Source organism: Oncorhynchus mykiss, chromosome 9, assembly GCF_013265735.2.
Source record: "Oncorhynchus mykiss isolate Arlee chromosome 9, USDA_OmykA_1.1, whole genome shotgun sequence".
In the NCBI taxonomy this organism is placed as follows: domain Eukaryota; kingdom Metazoa; phylum Chordata; class Actinopteri; order Salmoniformes; family Salmonidae; genus Oncorhynchus; species Oncorhynchus mykiss.
Genome location: NC_048573.1, coordinates 55,608,026 through 55,630,139, shown reverse-complemented (window position 1 = coordinate 55,630,139; position 22,114 = coordinate 55,608,026). Strand labels below are relative to the sequence as shown.

The following is a 22,114-nucleotide window of genomic DNA, read 5'->3' as shown; positions in this document are numbered from 1 at the left end:
TTAAATCAGGCCTACTACTGTTGTGTCGCCTGCAAACTTGATGATTGAGTTGGAGGTGTAGGTCAACAGGGAGGACAGGAGGGGGCTGAGCACGCATCCTTGTGGGGCCCCAATGTTGAGGATCAGCGAAGTGGTGATGTTGTTTCCTATCTTCACCACCTGGGGGCGGCCCTTCAGGAAGTCCTGGACTCAGTTGCAAGGAGCGGGGTTGGGACCCAGGGCCTCGAGCTTAATGATGAGTTTGGAGGGTACTATGGTGTTGAATGCTGAGCTATGGTCAAGAAACGGCATTCTTACATTAGGTATTCCTCATGTCCAGATGGGACAGGGCAGTGTGCATTGCGATGGCATCGTCTGTGGATCTATTGGGGCGGTAAGCACATTTAAGTGGGTCTAGGGAGTCAAGTAAGGTAGAGTTGATATGATCCTTGACTAGTCTCTCAAAGCACGTCACGATGACAAAAGTGAGAGCTACGGGGCGATAGTCATTTAGTTAAGTTACCTTTGCTTTCTTGGGTAAAGGAACAATGGTGGACATCTTGAAGCATCTGGGGACAACAGGCTGGGATAGGGAGAGATTAAATATGTCCGTAAACACTCCAGCCAGCTGGTCTGCACATGCTCTGAGGACGCGGCTATGGATGCCGTCTGGGCCAGCAGCCTTGCAAGGATTAACACATTTAAAATGTCTTACTCATGTCGGCCACGGAGAAGGAGAGCCCAGTCATTAGCAGCGGGTGGCATTGTGTTATCCTCAAAGCGGGTGAAGGTGTTTAAGCTTGTCCGGAAGCAAGACTGTGTCCTCGCGTAGCTGGTTTCCCCCTTTGTAGTCTGTGATTGTCTGTAGACCCTACAACATACGTCATGTCTGAGCAGTTGAATTGCAACTCCACTTTGTCTCTATACTGACGTTTTGCCTGTTTGATTTCCTTAAGGAGGGAATAACTACACTGTTTGTATTCGGCCATATTCCCAGTCACCTTGCCATGGTTAAATGTGGTGGTTCGCACTTTCAGTTTTGCGTGAATGCTGCCATGTATCCACGGTTTCTTGTTAGGGTAGGTTTTAATTGTCATAGTGGGTACAACATCTCCTTTACATTTCCTGATAAACTCAGTCATCGTTTCAGTGCATTCGTCAGAGGCTCCCCGGAACATGTTCTCAGAGGCTCCCCGGAACATATCCCAGTACGCGTGATCAAAACAATTTTGAAGCGTGGATTACGATAGTTCAGACCAGCATTGAATAGTCCTTAGCACGGTACTTCCTGTTTGAGCTTCGGACTATAGGAAGGGAGGAGCAAAATGGAGTCGTGATCAGAGTTACCAACGGGAGGGCATTAGAGGGCCTTGTAGGCATCTCGGAAGTTGGAGTAGCTGTGGTCGAGTGTTTTAGCAGCGCGAGTACTACAGTCAATGTGTTGATAGAACTTCGGTAATGTTTTCCTCAAATTTGCTTTGTTAAAATCCCTTGCTACAATAAATGCAGCCTCAGGATATGTGGTTTCCAGTTTGCATAAAGTCCAGTGAAGTTCTTTGAGGGCTGTCATGGTATTGGTTTGAGGAGGAATATACATGGCTGTGACTACAACCGAAGAGAAATTCTCTTGGGGGGGTAATACGGTTGGCATTTGATTGTGGTATTCTAGGTCGGGTGGACAAAATAATTTGAGTTCCTGTATGTTATCACACCATAAATAGTTAATCATGAAACATACACACCCGCCCTCCTTCTTCCCTGAGAGATATTTATTCCTGTCTGTGCAATGAACGGAGAACCCAACTGGCTGAACGGACTCAGACAGTATATCCCCGAGAGAGCCATGTTTCTGTGAAACAGAGTATGTTTACAATCCCCTGATGTCTCTCTGGAAGGAAATCTTCGCCCTGAGCTCGTCAACTTCATTATCCAGAGACTGAACATTAGCGAGTAATCTACTCGGAAGCGGTGGGTGGTATGCGCGCCTCCTAAATCAGACAAAGTCCACTCCAAGTACCTCTTTCCCACAGGCAGTGTTTTGGAACAGCCTCTGGAATCAGTTCAATTGCCCTGGAGGGTACGAGCAAAGGATCTGATTACTGGTCGTAATGCTGGTGAGTTACCGTCGCACTGATATCCAAAAGTTATTCCCGGCTGTATGTAATAACAAACAAAAAAATCCTGGCCTAATAATAATAATAACAACACGTGAAAACAAAATACTGCAAAGTTTCCTAAGAGCTAAAAGTACAGCAGCCCTGTCCGTCAGTTTCATTAGGTCTCTGACGAATCTGGATTTGGCGGATGCCAGGAGAAAGCTACCTGCCTAAATGCATAGTGCCAACTGTATAGTTCTTGACGGAGGTATAATGGTCTGGGGCTGTTTTTCATGGTTCGGGTTTTGCCCCTTAGCTCCAGTGAAGGGAAATCTTAACGCTACAGCATACAATGACATGCTAGACGATTCTGTGCTTCCAACTTTGAGAAAACAGTTCAGGGAAGGCCCTTTCCTGTTTCAGCTTAACAATGCCCCTGTGCACAAAGCGAGGTCCATACAGAAATGGTTTGTCAAGATCGGTGTGGAAGAACTTGACTGGCCTGCACAGAGTCCTGACCTCAACCCCATCGAACACCTTTGGGATGAATTGGAACACTAGGCCTGGCTCGCAATCAATCGCCCAACATCAGTGCCCGACCTCACAAATGATCGTGGCTGAAAGAAAGCAAGTCCCGACAGCAATGTTCCAACATCTAGTTGAAAGCCTTACCAGAAGAGTAGAGACTTTTATAGCAGCAAAGGGGGGGGCAACTTCATAGTAATGCCCATGATTTAGGAGATGATATGATTGACAAGCACAAGTCCATATACTTTTGGCCATGTTGTGTGTGTTCTAAACATCAAATCGCAATACATATTGTATCAGCACCTAAGTATAGTGATATTGTATTGTGAGGTCCCCATCCATTCCCAGCCCTATCTACAATGTGATGACACTATGTTGCTCCTTGCTGAACCAAGAAAGTTGTTGTAGCAAAGGAGACTTCTGCTTCAGCAGCACATGCAGTTAGGAGAAGAGAAAATGTGCACCTTAAAATTGATTATTTGAATTATTATTTTTCTATTCTAAAAATGGTACAACGGTGCCCATTTGGCTGACCTTATCAGTCATCCAAAATTCAATGACAGTCACAGCCCTACTTTTAATAGGTGCTCCTGAGAGTGTCTAAGTGCTACTAATCGGCACACGGCAAAGGGTTGGATCAGCCCCAGATTAACAGCATTATAGTGACTGTGTAGCAAGGTGACAGGCTGCTGGAGAACTAGGCTGGTGGTCCAAGACCAGAGGGGATAGACAGGGCTGGTGAGAAACAAAAATGTAGACAGGCTGGACAGGGCTAATGGTGAGTAGTGCTACTGAGAGACGGAGGCAGGCAGACTGGACAGGGCAGCCCAAGAACACACCAACAGGAAGACAAAAAACACAACACAGCAATGGTTTACAAAGAGAGTGGTTAGAATATAAACACCAATGGTAATTCTAGTTTATGATGAGTGCAACAACAAGCTACAGCCTCTATCCATACAAAGACTGGAAACAGCTGTCCAAAAACTAAGTAACCAGTCAAATCACTTAACTGGAAAAATACTTTGTAAAAATCTGCCCGCCCCACAAAAACAGGTTTAGAACAAACTAGTTCTACTCTCTTACAGCACAAGTGTTGGGGGCTGCTTGTAGTGGTCCGTCCAGTCAGTCATAGTGGCGTTACTCCAGGAAGGTATTAAAACGCTAATTATGTCCTGTGGAGTTTCCAGACCACCCTGTGGGGATTGGTGCCAGCTTGGTGGAAAGCCTAATTAGCTGATGTAAATACCCAGAATCAGTCCTGTCAGGTGTCAAGAGGAAGGGGCTCGGGTGGGACTGGAGCGGTGTGTTACCAGCCTACTACAGCAAGGCAAATCCTTCTCCAACACCAGACAGAATGTCTCTTTTGCTCAAGCACACACAAACACACACAAACACACTTCCTCTAACCCCTTTTAATCTTGTGTTCAACACATACTGTAGGATTAGGCGACCCTCATTTGTATGGCTGTGTGTGTCACGACCAGCTACATGAGCGGTATTACATTGTCAAGATTACACAGGCGGAGCTGTTGAGATTGAACTATGACACCATAGATGCAAGAGATCCTCCTTGTGACCCAATTCTTACAGATTGGTCACTTGAATACGACAGGATTCAGATTCTGCCAAACCAAATACCAAGGACTTACAGACTGAGGGGTTGCATCATTGTACTGTTCTCTATTAATTTCTCTGTAGCACAGTCATTTTACTACTCATCCCTTTAGAATGTCTGTTTGAAAATTGTCATGTAACTATAGTGACTTCACCCACTGACTCACCAATGACCTCATCAATGAGTCTGTACACAGCCAGACTGTGTGTATTGCCAGAGCATGTGACTCAATGTCTGTGTATTCATGTGCTGACCATGTGTTATCTGAAGCCTTTGAATGAATGGCCATCTGATCCCAGCCCTACAACAACTTTCAAGCTAAACAAAGTCAGGGTTGCTACCATGGTCCCTGGTATACAGAGCACATATTCAAGCCTCTCATAACAGGTCCAGCTGTTTGACTGCAAAGCACTTAAATTAGCACATTGTCCGGAAGCTGTTCAATTATTGATTGTATGCTCAGAAACCAGACAATAAATGGCCTTTAGAGACAAAATGCAATAAAATAAAAAAAGACATGGGATTCCTCTTGAAATAGTTGCTGGACTTCCAAGTGACATCTGAGGAAGAGTTATGAAAATGCACCATAACTAGAGGTCGACCGATTAATTAGGGCCGATTTCAAGTTTTCATAACAATCGGTAATCGGCATTTTTGGACACCGATTATGTCCGATTACATTGCACTCCACGAGGAGACTGCGTGGCAGGCTGCCTACCTGTTGTGCGAGTGCAGCAAGGAGCCAAGATAAGGTGGTAGCTAGCATTAAACTTATCTTATAAAAAACAACCAAACTACACATGGTTGATGATATTACTAGTTTATCTAGCTTGTCCAGCGTTGCATATAATCGATGCAGTGCCTGTTAATTTATAATTAAATCACAGCCTACTTCGCCAAACAGGTGATTTAACCACCACATTCCCGAAAAAAGCACTGTTGTTGCACCTATGTGTACCTAACCATAAACATCAATGCCTTTCTTAAAATCAATACACAAGTATATATTTTTAAACCTGCATATTTAGTTAATATTGCCTGCTAACATGAATTTCTTTTAACTACGGAAATTGTGTCACTTCTCTTGCGTTCTGTGCAAGCAGGGTCAGGGTATATGGAGCAGTTTGGGCAGCCTGGCTCGTTGCAAACTGTGAAGAGCATTTCTTCCTAGCAAAGACCGTAACTAATTTGTCAGAAATGTACATATTTATGACATAACATTGAAGGTTGTGCAATGTAACAGCAATATTTAGACTTAGGGATGCCACCTGTTAATACGGAACGGTTCCGTATTTCACTGAAAAAATAAACATTTTGTTTCCGGATATGACCATATTAATGACCTAAGGCTCGTATTTCTGTGTTATTATAATATAATTAAGTCTATGACTTGATAAAGCAGTCTGAGCGGTGGTAGGCAGCAGCAGGCTCGAAAGCATTCATTCAAACAGCACTTTCCTGCATTTGCCAGCAGCTCTTCGCTGTGCTTCAAGCATTGTGCAGTTTATGACTTCAAGCCTATCTACTCCCGAGATTAGGCTGGCAATACTAAAGTACCTATTTGAACATCCAATAGTCAAACGTATATGAAATACAAATGGTATAGAGAAATAGTGCTATAATAACTACAACCTAAAACTTCTTACCTGGGAATATTGAAGACTCATGTTAAAAGGAACCACCAGCTTTCATATGTTCTGAGCAAGGAACTTAAACGTTAGCTTTCTTACATGGCACATACTGCACTTTTACTTTCTTCTCCAATAATTTGTTTTTGCATTATTTAAACCAAATTGAACATGCTTCATAATTTATTTGAGACTAAATTGAGTTTATTGATATATTAAGTTAAAATAAGTGTTCAAATCAGTGTTGTTGTAATTGTCATTACTACAAATATATATATTTTTTAAATCGCTTTTTTTGGTCCTCCAATAATTAGTATCGGTATCGGCGTTGAAAAATCATAATTGGTCGACTTCTAACCATAGCAGTTTGTTTTGGTTGGCTCACAAATCGCTAACTATCCACCTTCGCTTTCACCATAGCAGTAAAAACAAACAAATGAATGCATTAAAACATTTGGCAAGGAGGTAGATCCTTGGCACGGGTGAGGTCGTACTACTTAGCAACCACACATATCTCTTATGATGCAACTTAAACAAACGGCAGAATAAACAAGATGGTAGGTTAAACAAGCTTTTTAGCTAACTTGACTGGATATGCAGCCACGGGAGATAACGTTAGCTGGATATTACTAGCTAGATCATATGATCATGGTCACAGTTTGGTGAGTTCGAAGCTGGAAAAATGACTGGTGGAAAAATGTCTGACCCGAAGCTAGTAATTTAAGTTTGCCAGTCTCTCTCAACTCACCAAATATTGTGATAGCTGCCTTTCTAATTTTTTGATTCAATCTGTGGTTGACAGCGCTACTAGCCAACTAACTATCCACTCTGCTTGCAAGGATGGGGTGCTGGTAGCTAGCTACAGTAACGTTAGCTCATTAATTAACAAGGCGGTTGCTGTCAGGCATCGCTAACATTAGCTATCTAACGTAGCTCAGGGCTGATTAAATTAATCAAAGCTTGATGATGAGTTGGCTATTTGAATCAGCTGTCTAGCGCTACGGCAACAAAACAAAAAAAATTACACCAGCGTGAGGCATGACCGAGTTTTGGAAACCCTGATCTAGCGAACATTAGCTACACCAAATACATTATCGGGTGCTGGATTGATTGTATAATGTTATTCGCTACACCTGCTAATAACGATAGCGAACTGATTACCACGACAAAAAAATAATTATAGCAGTGGAATGAAGCATTTGTACGAGTCGTGGAGATTTAGCTCCCTAACCTAGTCTAACATCGCTGCTAGCTAACGTTACCTACAATACGTGGATCCCAGAATCAGGGCGATTCCTCTCATCCACGTTAGACAGGGTAGTAAAGCTAGCGTTCGTCGCTAACCACGGTCAACACCAATCGATCCAAATCTCAGTTCAGACACGAGTACATTATAAAATATTTACGCTTACTTTGATAAAAGCGAGACAATATATCCGTATTTTCTGTTCATTCATTCGAGGTTGTTTTAATAGACAGATGCATAAGCTACTGTGCTATTTCTAACTGTTCACACAACGTTCCTTGAAGAAAGGAATCAAAAGGGACACGCCCTTGAAGTAAGGGATTGGAGTCCACCTTTTGCATACTGGCACACACTACAACGCCATTGGATGTCGATGGTCATCAATCTCACCATAGACGAACAGGATTGGTTTAAATCTCCAGTCAACAAAGGGCGTCACGTTTCCCCGCCTTTTTAGTCCACGACAACGGGTTTCTTAACGGCCATTGGATAATATCTGTGTCTGTTTTTTTGTGTCTACAATTTCCCCGGCTTGGTCGTGTACGTTCCAGCCTCTATATTTACGTTTAGGATTTATTCAGAGCAGTTATTGGTCATGGCTAGAAGGGATCCAGCGTTTGTTAAATTAACGTCACAAATGGAATTGTTTTGCATTTTAGTTAACCCTAAGCATTTTCCTAACCATGTATCCAACCTGCTACGGTAATTATCCTAATCTGCTGCGTAAAGTATCCTAACCTGCTACAAAAACCAAAAGTCTAATCTGATTTCACAAAACCTGGATCCCTTCTAGCCATGACCGCAGTGATTTGCAAGTAAAACGTTCCTCAGCAGTTATCAAAAGAAATCAGTGCTTGCAAGAAAAGACAAACGCGCAAAAGACAAACGCGCAAGATATGTTCGATGGAATGGAACATGTTACTTCGATTGGCTGAAAACTATGATATTGCAAGATAATTGCTGTCAAATTATACATGTATTTGAATGAACTACAGGTCTAATGTTCAGATTGACACTTTTGAATATTTATAATGGTCTACAAAAAAATTGAATGGCAGCAATAGTCTAACATTTCAATTAAGGGGTGCCCTGCCCTTGTAAAACATTTTGATCAGTAGGCCTACAAACACTTTGTTTCAGCATGATTCAGGAACAGAGCACTTTGCAGCCCTGGCTAGACCAACTCCATTGCCCCTGCTCGAAACCCACCACAGTCTTCCCTAAGGCAACTTCATCTGGGCAAGGGCTGCTTTTGTGCTGCAAACAGACTCCATCATATGACACAGTGATTCCTATGCTGATCAGACTCTGCCGGGGCTCCTCTAACCTTTTAAACCACCGCCTGTAATCGCTGACTGCATGCATGGCATTTTCATAGGCCTTGATGTGGTAACTGACAACAGCTGAGCCACAGAAGTGAATCTGATGCAAAAATGAAAACAGCGATTGATGGGGGGAAACAATTATGTGTTTTATTAATACTCTACCTATGATTGTCATGCTTTGGGCTTTTTGTTTTTGAGGCATCAAAAAACATTTTGATATGTTTGTATGTTCACAGACTCCAGTAGTGGACAGACCACTATCTGAGACCACCCACATCTGTGAACTGGCTTGACATTTGAGAAGTTTTGTTCTCATGCATGGAAAACATCCGCAGCAGCTCCAGTGCATGTGTGTGTGAGAAACAGGTGTGCAAACTCACCATGATGTATCGCCAGACAGCATATCCCCCTGCTCACTGTTGTGTAATGGCTATGGATGAGTTAGCTGGCACCAGTCCAGTCTTGCCGCATCACCTCCCTCTACAATGTCTACTTTCACACTGGGCTGATAGGCCATTCAGTGCCACCAGCCAGAGACCAAAGACCAAGACAGCTTTTGTGTGTGTGTGTGTGTGTGTGTGTGTGTGTGTGTGTGTGTGTGTGTGTGTGTGTGTGTGTGTGTGTGTGTACGCGCCCGCGCGTGCCACTGAGTTCATACCCCTTACAGCGGAATAAGTACAGTCCCTCACACCCTTCATATACATTTTCCCTGCTGGATTTGAAAATACATCAATGCATGTGGGAATCTTACATCATAGTCCTTATCTTAGAGATACTACTACCCTTTTCAAACAAAACTATTATGCCTACAGTAAAGGCATAAAACCTTTGTCTGTCCAATCCCCAGTGCCCAGCCCACGCCCATCCTGAACAGTACAGTATACTCACTGGTGCTGGAGATATGGGTGCAGCCGGTGGTGGTGGGTGGAGGTGAATCAGAGTCCACTGAGGCGGTGTCCTCATCCTGGGAGCAGCCAGCCTGGATGGCCCGCAGGTAGCTGTGGCTGCGGGAGCGGAAGTACGTCGGTGTGGGCAGGTCCAGAGCCTCCACCGCCTGGGACTCCGCCTCGCAGTACAGCGAGCGCCCACAGCCCTGCCCACACACCTGAAAGGACACGTGCAGGTTGACAAGTTGGGGGCGGGGACTTAGGCGACCACTAGATCTCCGCCGCCTGTGAGGCGAAAGCAGTGCCAGTCTCGGGTGGCGGGGCATGCTGCTGGAGTAAGGTGGTGGTGTATGGTCAGAGAGTGTGAAGGATCCTGTTCGTCTCAGCTCACGAGAGCCCAATCAAAAGGACTGTTAGATTTACCAAAGAAACTCATGCACTGATAATGGACATTTTTACTATCTCTAGAGGAAAATGGGTACAGGAGTTATCATGCACGTTCACGATTTTACTTAATGAAATCAATTGATCAAAAAGTAAATCTGCAGTGACCTTGTTGAAAACATCTCATTATTTAAATATTCTGTTTGAGCTTTGCGTCCCCTGATAATCAGTATACTCACTGTACTGTATCTAATGTGAAATACCACACAGAATGTTTAATCAGTGATGATAAGCCAGCAGCGTCAGATTTCACTTAACTCCTCATGCCAGGAGCTAATACAATCACTGCTACTGAGGCACCAGCAGCCTCCCACTACAAGCTGTTCACTCTCTCCACATCATAGTCGTAGTGGTAGGGGTGGTGTCTGGTTTTGCTCAGTTCAGCGGTGCTAATGATCTACAAGACGTTTATTGGTGTAGGACATTTCCAGTCTCTGGCGTTGACAACATGACATGTTCACATAACAGCAGATTCATCAGCAGGAATATATCATAGTACATCTACGTAGCCCAGGGCCAGGGATAGGTTGAACAGGGACAAGGTATTGTCAGACCAGCTGAGTCAACTTCACCAGTCCGTCCTGGGATAAAGGCTTGTTTCAGTTCAAACAGTGCTAGAGTGGAGAAGGAGGAACAATGATAGCTTATTACACCCCAGTCTTCTATGCCAGGCTCCTGTGATGTTTACCGTTTTAATGATGTTGGTAGCAGGTGGAGTCTCTATTTGTTCATCCTGCTTTTCATTGCAGTGTGAGAGGAGGAGACTGGTGCCAGAGTTGGCACATGGTCATCATTGTGTCCCCCAAGAAAGAAAGAGGATGTAACATGGATGCTCAGTATTCAAAATCCATTCTGAAACTTCATGTAAATCAAATGATGAAACTTCATGCCATTCCATGATTTTTACAATAAGAGCCTATTCCTTGGTTGCTGCTTATCCGTTATTTGATCCGTTTGAATCTTGCAATACTTTTTATCATGGTTTTGGAATGATTATTACCATCTTGAAACCATCTTTCCGGTCTATCATTTTAGCATGTAAACTGATAATGTCTGTACTTCTTTGTATACCCAGTGAAAATACTTGAAGGAAAAGGCATCAATGTGTTACAACCTTTCCTATATTTGATTTTATGCGCATTTACCTCCATGTACAACAATGCAGATCATTTGAAGCCTGTTCTCCTGCTATGGCAGCCATCATAATCCATCAGATATCAATCCTGATAAAACGTTGCAGTTCATTTAGAAAATACTTGCTTTTGTCCCAAAACAGATTTTACTGTCATCTCCCAAATTCAATTACTGAAATATGATAATAAAAAAAGCTTCCTGTTAGGTAAAGAGCGCAATTCCATTGTTGTCATCTGTAATATTATGCCATTTTAACTCCATGAGCAAAAGTGGCTCCGGATGTTCCATCTGAAAGGAGTCTGCTGGTTTTGATAAAAACAGAATGTCCTCAGGATTAGAAGGAGGCGCATGTCCCAGTCTTAACTTCTGAAAATTACTTTCAAGCATCATTCCTGTTCTTGTCTCTTCTGGCTTACTGGATGTTTAACCAATCAGCGTCTCACACATAATCTGAAATGTTCTATCCCTGCCTGCAGTCATAGAAATAGAGGATTCGGCTGTCAACATCCCACTCATTTCTGGTTGTTGTTTCAGGCTTGAGGCTTGTCTTTGCACTGTCTGAGGGCATTCTTTATGAATAATTCATTTAATACAGTTGTACTTTTATTAGTTAATTATGCCTACATGTATCTGTCAAACTGTTATGATGTGTTTGTTGTATGGGGGTACTATTCCTACACACACTGACAGGCCTGTTTGAGACCCTGATTGATAAAGAGTGTAATGAGTGAATAGGGAGAATGGATTTACAGTACATACCTGAGCACTGCTCATCATGGCCCTGCCCAGGGTAGCATAACCTTGGTGGTAGTCTCTGCGATCGTCCCAGTGCCGCATGGCCATCGGGGGCTCGCACGGGCTCACCAGGCAGTCCAGGCTCCGATTGGTGGAGAGTTCTCTCAGGGAGGGGAGACAACTACAGGGGTAGAGGGGAGAATTAGTTGCTGAAAGAACCCCTCAACCATAAGGAAAAGACCTGGATGAAGGGTGGGGAGGATACGGGACATCTTGGGTTGATGAGAACCGCATCCATTTTCAGCGGATGCTTTGAACGTCCCCAAATTTCTTGTGATTTTGTGAGATCAAATACCAGCGAGATGAGAGGATAGCAGAGTGGAGAATAGTTGGGTATCAAAATGACAGCACAGAGGACACATTGAGTCGTCAGCAAACATCAAAACAAAAGGGAGAGAATTTGAGTTATTCTTTTGCTTTGTAATCATCGATGGAATTTGCTGAGACAGAGTGGTTGTTTCCTTTGTTCTGAGTTGCCTGACGAGGAGGCACCTGTTAGTGGGAATGTGTGTGCAGGTGCGGAGGGTGGGGGTGGAAAGGGTTTGTATGGGGGATCAGTGGTTTATGATGAGAGACGTGACAGGAGTGGCTGTGGCTGGGATACTAACACACCACTCAGAGCAATTGGTAATATATGGGGTGTGGGCAGGGGAACAGGACAAAGCACTGGGTTGGTTAGAGAAGTGGCAGCAGAGGTGGGCATGTGTGAGTGGAGGGCCGTGCTGCCTCCCTCCCTAAGACACTGACCTGGGCAAATGCTGCATTGAGCATGCACTCTGTAGTGGAGACCACAGTATCCCATTATCCTCCAGCATGGGTGCATAGCCGCGAGGCCTGCCGGTGCGAGCGGTGGGGAACATGACAAAACATTTCAAATTTTTGACCTTAAATGGAAACGTTTGGTTACCTGTTGTTGGTAGGTGATTTCCTTTTTCTATAATTGAACAGCCCATAAGAACATGTTACGCTGATATAGTTGTATCTAGTCATGAGCAGGAGTCTGCTGCAGCCTGCAGGTTTTACCCTGCACACATTATGTAGTAAATGTTCAATGTCAGTGTCAGGATGCTGCCCTCTGCTGTCCATTTGTGGTGTTCACTTTCATTTCATTCTATTATATTATATTCACTCTCCATGCAGGGTGTGTGTAGCTACTCCTCTGTATAAGAATAAGTTCCCCCAGACATCCCATGTTATCTGTTCTGTCATGACATAGATTGCTAAGGAAAATTAACTCCTCTTCAGAAACATACAGTATCTAAACAGTATTAACTACAGTATGATCTACATGCATATTTCCTCTTGTATCTAGCTCTCTCACTTGTGTGGTGGTGGAGGCTGATGCTCGCTCAAGGACTGATGGGTGGCCTTCAGGTAGCTCTGGCGGCGGGCGGCTGTTTTGGGCGAGGGTTTAGGACTTCCCTCTGAGTCCTCGCTGTCCTGGTCCACGTCCCCCATGGCCTTGACGTAGCTGCCACTACGCATCCTCCGGCAGGGGATCTCAAGGCCCCTGGATCGGCCCCGGCCCCCCAGCGTAGCACTCCAGTCACCCAGTGGAACCTACAGACAGTATGGGGCCACACACCATCCCACTGTGACTCACTGAGCCACCACACCTTCATCTCTACTTTATCATCTCCACTTTAACTACTTTAAAGACCCAGTGCAGTCAAAAACGTGATTTTTCTGTGGTTTATATATATTTATACACTATGAAATAATAATGTGAAATTCTGAAAATTATGATAATGCCCTTTTAGTGAAATGTCAGCCTGTTTTGGTGGGATGGAGTTTTGGCTAATAAGGCATTTAATTGTTACCCAGAAATAGTTTGATATTGAGGTAAAAATGGCTGCATTGGACCTTTAATGCGACAGACCTTGAATGTGTAATTTCCTTTCATTTGAATGTATTGTGTGGGTATTTGTAATGAATTTGAATAATGGGATTATAGACCGTAAATGTCACGATGCTGCTGAAGTAGTTAAAAGGGATTCAAATGAATTAGGTTTTAAAACAAATCTCCTAATTTCCGAGATTTAGTGGCTGTGGCTGCTAGTGCCTAATGTGAATAATACTCACTGGGCCTCCTACCTGGAGGTACTGACAGGTCAGGTCCTGGTGACACGACTTAGATTTAAGCAGCGTCCTGTTGACAGTGGCTGAACCCTTCTGGAGCACCTGCCTGGCCTGGCTGAGGGTCAGTGTGGACCAGGAGCCTCGCTTCACCAGGGTGCTCTCTCTGCCTCCTCCTCCCACCAGCTCCCCTCCCCTAGTCCCTGTCATTGCTTGCGGGCAGGCCAGGTATTTGAGGTCGCTGCTGCTCTTGGAGGCCTTGAGTGTGTGGGCAGAGATGGTGTTGTAGCCATGTGGGAGGTGCCTGGGAGGAGCCTGGCTGTCTGACACCGCCCTGCCCAGCGTCATCATGCTAAGTGGGTTACGGTAGCCCACGGCGATAGTGCCAACTTTGGTGGTTGTGTCACTATCCAGGGCATCATCTGAGCTCCAAAGCCCCAGTGCATTTTGCCTGCTAGGTCGCTGCTTCAGCGTTTCAGTCTTAGCACTGTCTTTACTCTTACTCCTGCAGGTCTGCCTTGTCCCCTCCTCACCTCCCCCTGTAGTGCTGTTCATGTTGCCCTTGACCACCGAGCCCTCCAGCGACTGGGACTTGTTGAATAGCTTCTGGACAGAGTGCATGATGTGGCGGATCCGTCCGGGACTCTCGCTGCGCTGCTTGGCCACCCTGCCCCGGTGGAACTGGAGGGTACTGAAGCCATCCCTCTGCAGGGGCAGGTGCTTCTCCAGCTGGTCTAGCAGGTTAGATGGCAGCCGGTTCATCTTGGCCGCTGCCGCAGAAGAGATGGTAGCTGATCCACTTGTGATCATGGGAGCCCCACTGAGACCCAGACCCATGCCCATTGACATGGAGGTGGACAGGGTGCCCACCCGGCTGCCACCAGGCCTACCTCCGCCCCCAGCAGGGACCATGCAGCCCTGGGAGTAGTCAGACTGTTCCGGTTGGGAGGTGACGTGGAGTCGGGGGAAAGTGCTGCTGTTGGACATCTGGTTCAGGGGCAGTAGGCACTCCGGAGGCAGGGGTTGGGGGTTGGAGGCCTGGTAGTGGTGGAGTTGGTGGGGGTCCAAGGTGCCGTAGTGGTTAATGGTGGGGCTCAGGAGGAAGGGACCATGGGGGTCAGAGGTCAAGGGGTACAGGGCCTTCTGGGGGCCCCCCGATGGCTCACAGGAGTCCGACAGGTGACGGCTGCGATTGGCACCTAACCCTTTCATGGTGGCCACAGTGCAGGTCTGCTGCTGCTCTTAGAACATGTCTCCAGCTGGGGCGCGTCTACAGCCCTGGAGGGCTCATCCTGGAACAGAGGGGAATAGGATATCTATTAGAATATACAGTATAAGAAAGAGGAATTGATTGTTACAGTATGAATACGACTCATAGTACGACTCAGTATGAGTGCGACTCATACATTACACTTTCCCCTCTGCTGTGATGATGCTGGAGCAGTAAAGAACAACCTTTAGTGTTTATAGTACGAGGCTCTACAAATCCACTTAAGCTCATAAACACAGAGTTGGAGCTCATGAAGCTCTTTTAAGTACTGTAGTGGAGCACTAACTTAAGAGACATATTGAGAGCTTGGGACTATAAGGTTGTGTCTGCAAAAAGATGATTCAGAGATAATTGGCTTTAAAGTTCAGTAACATTTCAACTAACTATCTACTAACCCTAACCCTCATCCTAACCCTAAACTTAACCCTTACCCTAACCCTTACTCTAACGTTAATCCTTACACTAACTCTTATTCTAAACCTTACCCTAACATCAACCGTAACCTTAGCAAGCAGTTGCTTATCAACAGTTAGTCAGTTGCTTATCAGCAGATACTTTGTTGATAGTATGACCATCTGTAGACTATATGGACTCTCCAAATATAGTAGGACCTGAAGTTCCGAACCCTCATTGGTTTGAATTGTGTCAGCAATTTTTTTTAAATCTTGTATTCTTTTGAACTTAACAACTTGAATTGGGGTATTTAGAGATCTATATAGGTAGAGAACATTGAACAGAACAAGACTATGTCAATAATTACATTTTGACAAAAACACAGATAGAACCTTATAGAACCTTATAAGCTCTTAATATGTGTCACACAGCACTTCTTCAGCCATGTTTTTGATAAAGCTAGACCAAAATGTGCTGTAAAACACAGAGGAGTTGCCCTCTGCCAGCAGATTTTTTGATCTTCTCCGAAACACTGGCCCACACACATCACCATGTCCGCACGGTTCTCCAACTAAGCAGCAGGTGGAGCTACAGAACAAACCAACAGCATGCAGGAGTCAAGGGTAGGCCAGGGATTAGAAAACATCAGTGCGTCCCAACTGAGCTCAGGACAGAGAATTTCTAAGTACATACCGGTATATGCTCTGTTCATAAAAATTACATGACTATCTTTATATGCAGACTACATCAAGTGGGAAATTCAAATTTACCATCTGTGCTTGTAAGTATTTTAACGGTCACTGCCTATTTTCTTATGGCTTTGATACCGCTAACGGAATCGATATGACAACAGCCAGTGGAAGTGCAGGGCGCCAAATTCAAAACAACATAAATCTCGTAATTAAAATTCCTCAAACATGGAGGTATTTCACACCATTTTAAAGATAAAGTTGTTGTTAATCCCACCACAGTGTCCGATTTCAAAAAGGCTTTACAACGAAAGCACACCGAACGATTATGTTAGGTCTGCACCTAGTCACAGAAAAACACAGCCATTTTTCCAGCCAAAGAGAGGAGCCACAAAAATCAGAACTAGAGATAAAATGAATCACTAACCTTTGAGGATCTTCTTTAGATGACACTCATAGGACATCATGTTACACAATACATGTATGTTTTGTTCAATAAAGTTCATATTTATATCCAAAAATCTCAGTTTACATTGGCGCGTTACGTTCAGTAATGTTTTGCTTCCAAAACATCCGGTGATTTTGTAGAGAGCCACATCAATTTACAGAAATACTCATAATAAACATTGATAAAAGATACAACTGTTATGTATGGAACTTTAGATAAACTTCTCCTTAATGTAACCGCTGTGTCAGATTTCAAAAAAGCTTTACCAAAAAAGCACACCATGCAATAATCTGAGTACTGCGCTTAGACAATAAAACAAGCCATACAGATATCCGCCATGTTGTGGAGTCAACAAAGTCAGAAATGGCATTATAAATATTCACTTACCTTTGATGATCTTCATCAGAATGCACTCCCAGGAATCCCAGTTCCACAATAAATGTTTGATTTGTTCGATAAAGTCCATAATTTATGTTTGTGCGTTTAGTACACAATCCAAAATCATGACGCGCAGGCAAGTCCAGGCGAAAGTTCAGAAGAAAAGTCATATTACAGTTCGTAGAAACATGTCAAACGAAGTACAGAATCAATCTTTAGGATGTTTTTATCATAAATCTTCAATAATGTTCCAACCAGAGATTTCCTTTGTCTGTAGAAATGCAATGGAACGCAAGCTAACTCTCACGTGAGCGCGCAAACAGCTCATGCCACTCTGGCAGACCTCTGACTCATTCAGCTCCCATTCCCCCTCCTTCACAGTAGAAGCATCAAACAAGGTTCTAAAGACTGTTGACATCTAGTGGAAACCTTAGGAAGTGCAATATGACCCCATAGACACTGTATATTCGATAGGCAATGACTTGAAAAACTACAAACCTCAGATTTCCCACTTCCTGGTTGGAGTTTTTCTCAGGTTTTTGCCTGCCATATGAGTTCTGTTATATTCACAGACATCATTCAAACCGTTTTAGAAACTTCAGAGTGTTTTCTATCCAAATCTACTAATAATATGCATATATTAGCAACTGGGCCTGAGTAGCAGGCAGTTTACTCTGGGCACCTTATTCATCCAAGCTACTCAATACTGCCCCCAGCCATAAGAAGTTATTAAAGCACCAAATTAATATCTGACTGAAATTCAAAGGCGATTAACTTATTTTTATGATTTTATCAAGCTTATTTAGCAATACAAATATAAACTGTGTGTGCATTTCACTGCTGAGAGTGTAACCCTGTCTTCCACTCTGTCTGCCCATATGTTCTGGGTTTGGTGCGTAGGAATGCAGACCTTGCTGCCGCAACCACCCTGTACAAGTGGAAGGTGAACTGCAGGTAGAAACAGATTCAGGTTCACAGAGGTTAACATGGGGAATAAAGGAAACATCTACAGAAGTCCGACACGGGTTGTTTTTTTGCTAACCCTAACCCTTTTAGCAAACCCTTCCCTTAACCCTAAACCTTACTTTACCATAATCTTAACCCTAACCCCTAGCCTAGCTAACATTAGCTAACTAGCTAGAATTTGAAACATATCATACGTTGGGCAAATTGGTAACATATTGTACGTTCTGCAAATTCGTAACATATCATACAAATTGTAATTCGTAACATATCATACGAAATGGGTGATGGACATCCACAAATTAATACATACCATATGAAACTTAACATATCATACTAAATGGTGTGTGTCGGATTTACGTACAGAATAATACGAAATGCTCTGAGACCAGGTTGGATGGCTCCTCTCTCTCTCACTGCTGAATGGCTGTTGTGACATCACCTCTCTAAGACAGGAGACAAGGGGTCCTAAAGCTCTGATGAATGTGGGCCGTATTGTCCTGCCATGGAATTAAAGTCCCATGTGGCCTGTCTGTCAACACGGATAGTGGTTTCCACAGCAACAGGCAGTGCTGGCAAGGTTAGTCAGTCTAGACACGTCTCTCAGTATGTTCGTTGGTTCTCTCTTGCTGGTGCTTCTGACATCCCAGCGCTGCCTGGCAAAAAAAATGATCTCCGGTACAATGACTCAGGTTACATGCAGCTGGAAGCCTAAAGCATGCTGAGGAAATTGATGATGGAACTGTATGTGGTCACAAGAAAACTAGTGGTAGCCTAGGAATGATTTTTGGAATCAGGAGGGTGCCATGTTTTCCTAGTAGCTCAGAGTAATCGGTTCTTCCTTAAAGCTCTGTAAACATTACATTAAAAAATATTTTTAAAAAGCCCATATTTATTTGAGACTACTGCTTACCATGCAAGTTGCTTCCTAAAGGAGTAATAACTGTATCATTGAACACACTGCATGGTCATTCAGCATCTCCCTCTACAGCATAGTTGGAAATAAATCCTGCCTCGGAGTTGAGCATGTAGCGCTCACATTTCATTACCACAACATTAGTTTGGGGTTTGTTTCCTTTATCTAACCTTGTGCACCCCATCTGCTGTATGAGAGCTCCCACTTATCTCAGTCTGTGTCAGCTGAAGCAGAGCAGCGTCGTGACAAATACAGCAAGCTTTACAGCAATATATGCTTTTGTAATTTATCTGCCTAAGCCACACACACACACACAAACGGACGCACAGGAGCCCACACGCACACTAACACATGCACGCACACACATGCATACACATACTCAAATACACAGATACATAGACACCCGTACCCATACACACAGCACTCTATAGAGAGATGGTGAGAAGTGCTGCAGCGTAAAGGAATCCATGCATTCCTTGTTCCCAGGGTCAGCCTGACTTGTCTATGGAACCTGGACCACAGGCTCAGAGTTAATTATCAAGTAGAGGGAGGATCCCCTGGGCCCAGGCTGTAAATGCCTGTCACCAGTTCACACACACACAATGGGGAAGCACAGGCTTAGCGTTAGTGTCATGGGAGCTGTGGCCTGCCTGCCATGGTAAAAGAGATGTACACTGAGTCAAGGGCAAAACGTTGGTGTGGGTCCTCCTCCATTTATTTTTTTACATTTTAAATATATTTCCTGCAATTCTACACAGTTTGACTTATTATGCCTCTCTTGACGAGTATTTTGAGGGTTATATGGAGATGTATTTTGAAGGCTATTTTGAGGGGTATTTTGATAGATATTTTGAAGGGTATATGGAGGGATATTTTGAGGGTTATATGGAGATGTATTTTGAAGGCTATTTTGAGGGGTATTTTGATAGATATTTTGAAGGTTATATGGAGGGATATTTTGAGGGTTATATGGAGGGGTATTTTGAGAGGTATGTGGAGGGATATTTTGAGGGGTATATGGTGTATTTTGAGGGGTATATGGAGGGGTATTTTGAAGGGTATTTTGAGGGATATTTTGAGGAGTATATTCCTGCATATTTTGAGGGGTATACAGTATTGAGGGATATTTTGAGTGGTATTTTGAAGGACTTCTACAGGGGAATTTTGAGGGTTATATTGAGAGATATTTTGAAGGACATCTGGTATTGTGCTGTGTGACAAAACTGCACATTTTAGAGTGGTTTTTTATTGTCCCCAGCACAAGCTGCACCTGTGTAATGATCATACTGTTTAATCAGCGTCTTGATATGCCATACCTGTCAGGTGGATGGATTAGCTTGTCAAAGGAGAAATGCTCACTAACAGGGATGTAAACAAATATGTGTACACAATTTGAGAGAAATAAGATTTTGTGCATATGGAACATTTCTGGGATCTTTTATTTCAGCTCATGAAACACTGGACCAACACTTAACATGTTGTGTTTATATTTCTGTTGAGTATATAATGCTATTCTACACATTTTGTCATGAGGCTGAGAGAAACATTATACGTTTTAAAGCTAATTTCCTGCAATTCTACACATACTTATGACGTGTTCATATGCTATCTGGGGGGCCACTGACCTCCAGGGTAATCCCAACCCCCCAAAATATTTATATATAAAAAATAAATAAAAAATATTTTAAATAAATTATTGTGGGGGACGAATAGACCTGTCCACCCATCCCATGTGACAATTTCGCCCATGCCCTGAGTGACAAGACTGCTGGGTCTGTTTAAGCAGCAAGCTGTTTGCCTCTGTGTGTGTGTGTGTGTGTGTGTGTGTGTGTGTGTGTGTGTGTGTGTGTGTGTGTGTGTGTGTGTGTGTGTGTGTAAACATGTAGATGACAATCATTTGTTAGTGTACTTTATGTGATATGCATATTTGTGAGGAGGAAAAGGAGGGGTATTGGGGAGTATCACTATTGAATGTGTATAGCCCTATTCAGTGGTGGGGTTTTCAACAATGAGCAGAGCACAGAGACACTTCCAAGCCTAATCAGCAGCCTTCAAGCCACAGCTGGCTGACATTAACCTGTGTTAGTGAACCCCCAGTGTCAGACACTGTTTATCATATTCCACACTGGGAGCAGAGCATACTTCTGCTCTCATGTCTCCCTCCTATGGATCTTTGATACTATAGGACTCCCCGTTGATAGAAATGATGCTACTATTTGAAAGCTGCTCCGGACGTTCCTACATACCGTGAAGTGTCAGTGAATTTCAGAATGCCATATTTTCTTGGTTTAAGTAAATGGCATGGTGTTTGATGCATTGTGTAAGGGTTGATTTTTGGTTGTTTGGAGACTGAAATCCAGCAGGTCTGTGAACTACTAGTGTGTGAAGTGTTTGGTATAAGCCAAGGGCACAAAAATCAATATAAAATACTATAGAAATTAGATTGGACATGTGTGGTGCAGTGTGCACCCACACAGAGGACGCCAGTGATCAAGGTGTTTTGGTGCCATTCAAGTAAATGGAAATTCTTCAGGCTGTGCATTGCTTGCTGGATGCAGATTAAAAGGTAAAACAGCAAACCTGCATAACCTAGAAAGTACAAACACCCTTTACTAACACCTACCAGGTAGAGGAGTATGTGTCATTTGATGTTGCTGATTTGGTGCAGAACAATTCTAAGAAGAAACATGTGACAGCAAAAAAGCAAGGGACATTTGTGTTGTTTTGGCACACATATCATCTACAGAGGCATATGAAATCAAAGAGACAGAGATCTCTTTTAATTCACATTCCTGCATATAATACTGTTTGATGTTTGACATTGACTCATATCTCTGTCATCAATAATTATTTAACAGACAAAAAATTGAAATGATCCTTTAATAGCCTCCCCCCCACCATATCTAACAGAATCACATTGCAGAGATGAGATGGTAGGAAACCTATCACCTGTCACCGATGAGCATATTTATTAGTATTATTTACTATTTGATGAAAAAAGATGAGGAAATTATCCAGGTCCGTAAGGAATGAATAATTCCAAAACTGCAATTTTAGTGGTCGAATGATTATGAGGCAAAGGTACACAAGATTTCAATTGATTTCCATTGTTCAAAATGTTCTAACTCTGACCACTGCACTTCAAGTGATTTTGTCCTGCAGTAGGCTGAAAACACTGTCACTGTTTCTAATCATAGATAGACAGCACATGAAGGAGACTGGACGGGACGGTTAAGCTAACGTAGCCTAATGTGATTAGCATGAGGTTGTAAGTAACATAAACATTTCCCAGGACATGATA

At 43.4% G+C, this 22,114-nt stretch overlaps 1 protein-coding gene across 1 annotated transcript in view; it reads right to left on the bottom strand.

The window, feature by feature from the left end:
- Positions 1-22,114, bottom strand: part of dlgap4a (discs, large (Drosophila) homolog-associated protein 4a) — a 116,509-nt gene that overhangs the window by 17,402 nt on the left and 76,993 nt on the right. Inside the window, exons 2-5 of the mRNA XM_021616299.2 lie at positions 13,763-15,048; positions 13,002-13,240; positions 11,645-11,801; positions 9,309-9,525 (exon numbers count right to left, since the gene is read on the bottom strand). Coding sequence (XP_021471974.1) covers positions 9,309-9,525; positions 11,645-11,801; positions 13,002-13,240; positions 13,763-14,968 — 1,819 coding nt within the window. The 5' untranslated portion in view covers positions 14,969-15,048. The remainder of the gene's footprint in view (positions 1-9,308; positions 9,526-11,644; positions 11,802-13,001; positions 13,241-13,762; positions 15,049-22,114) is intronic.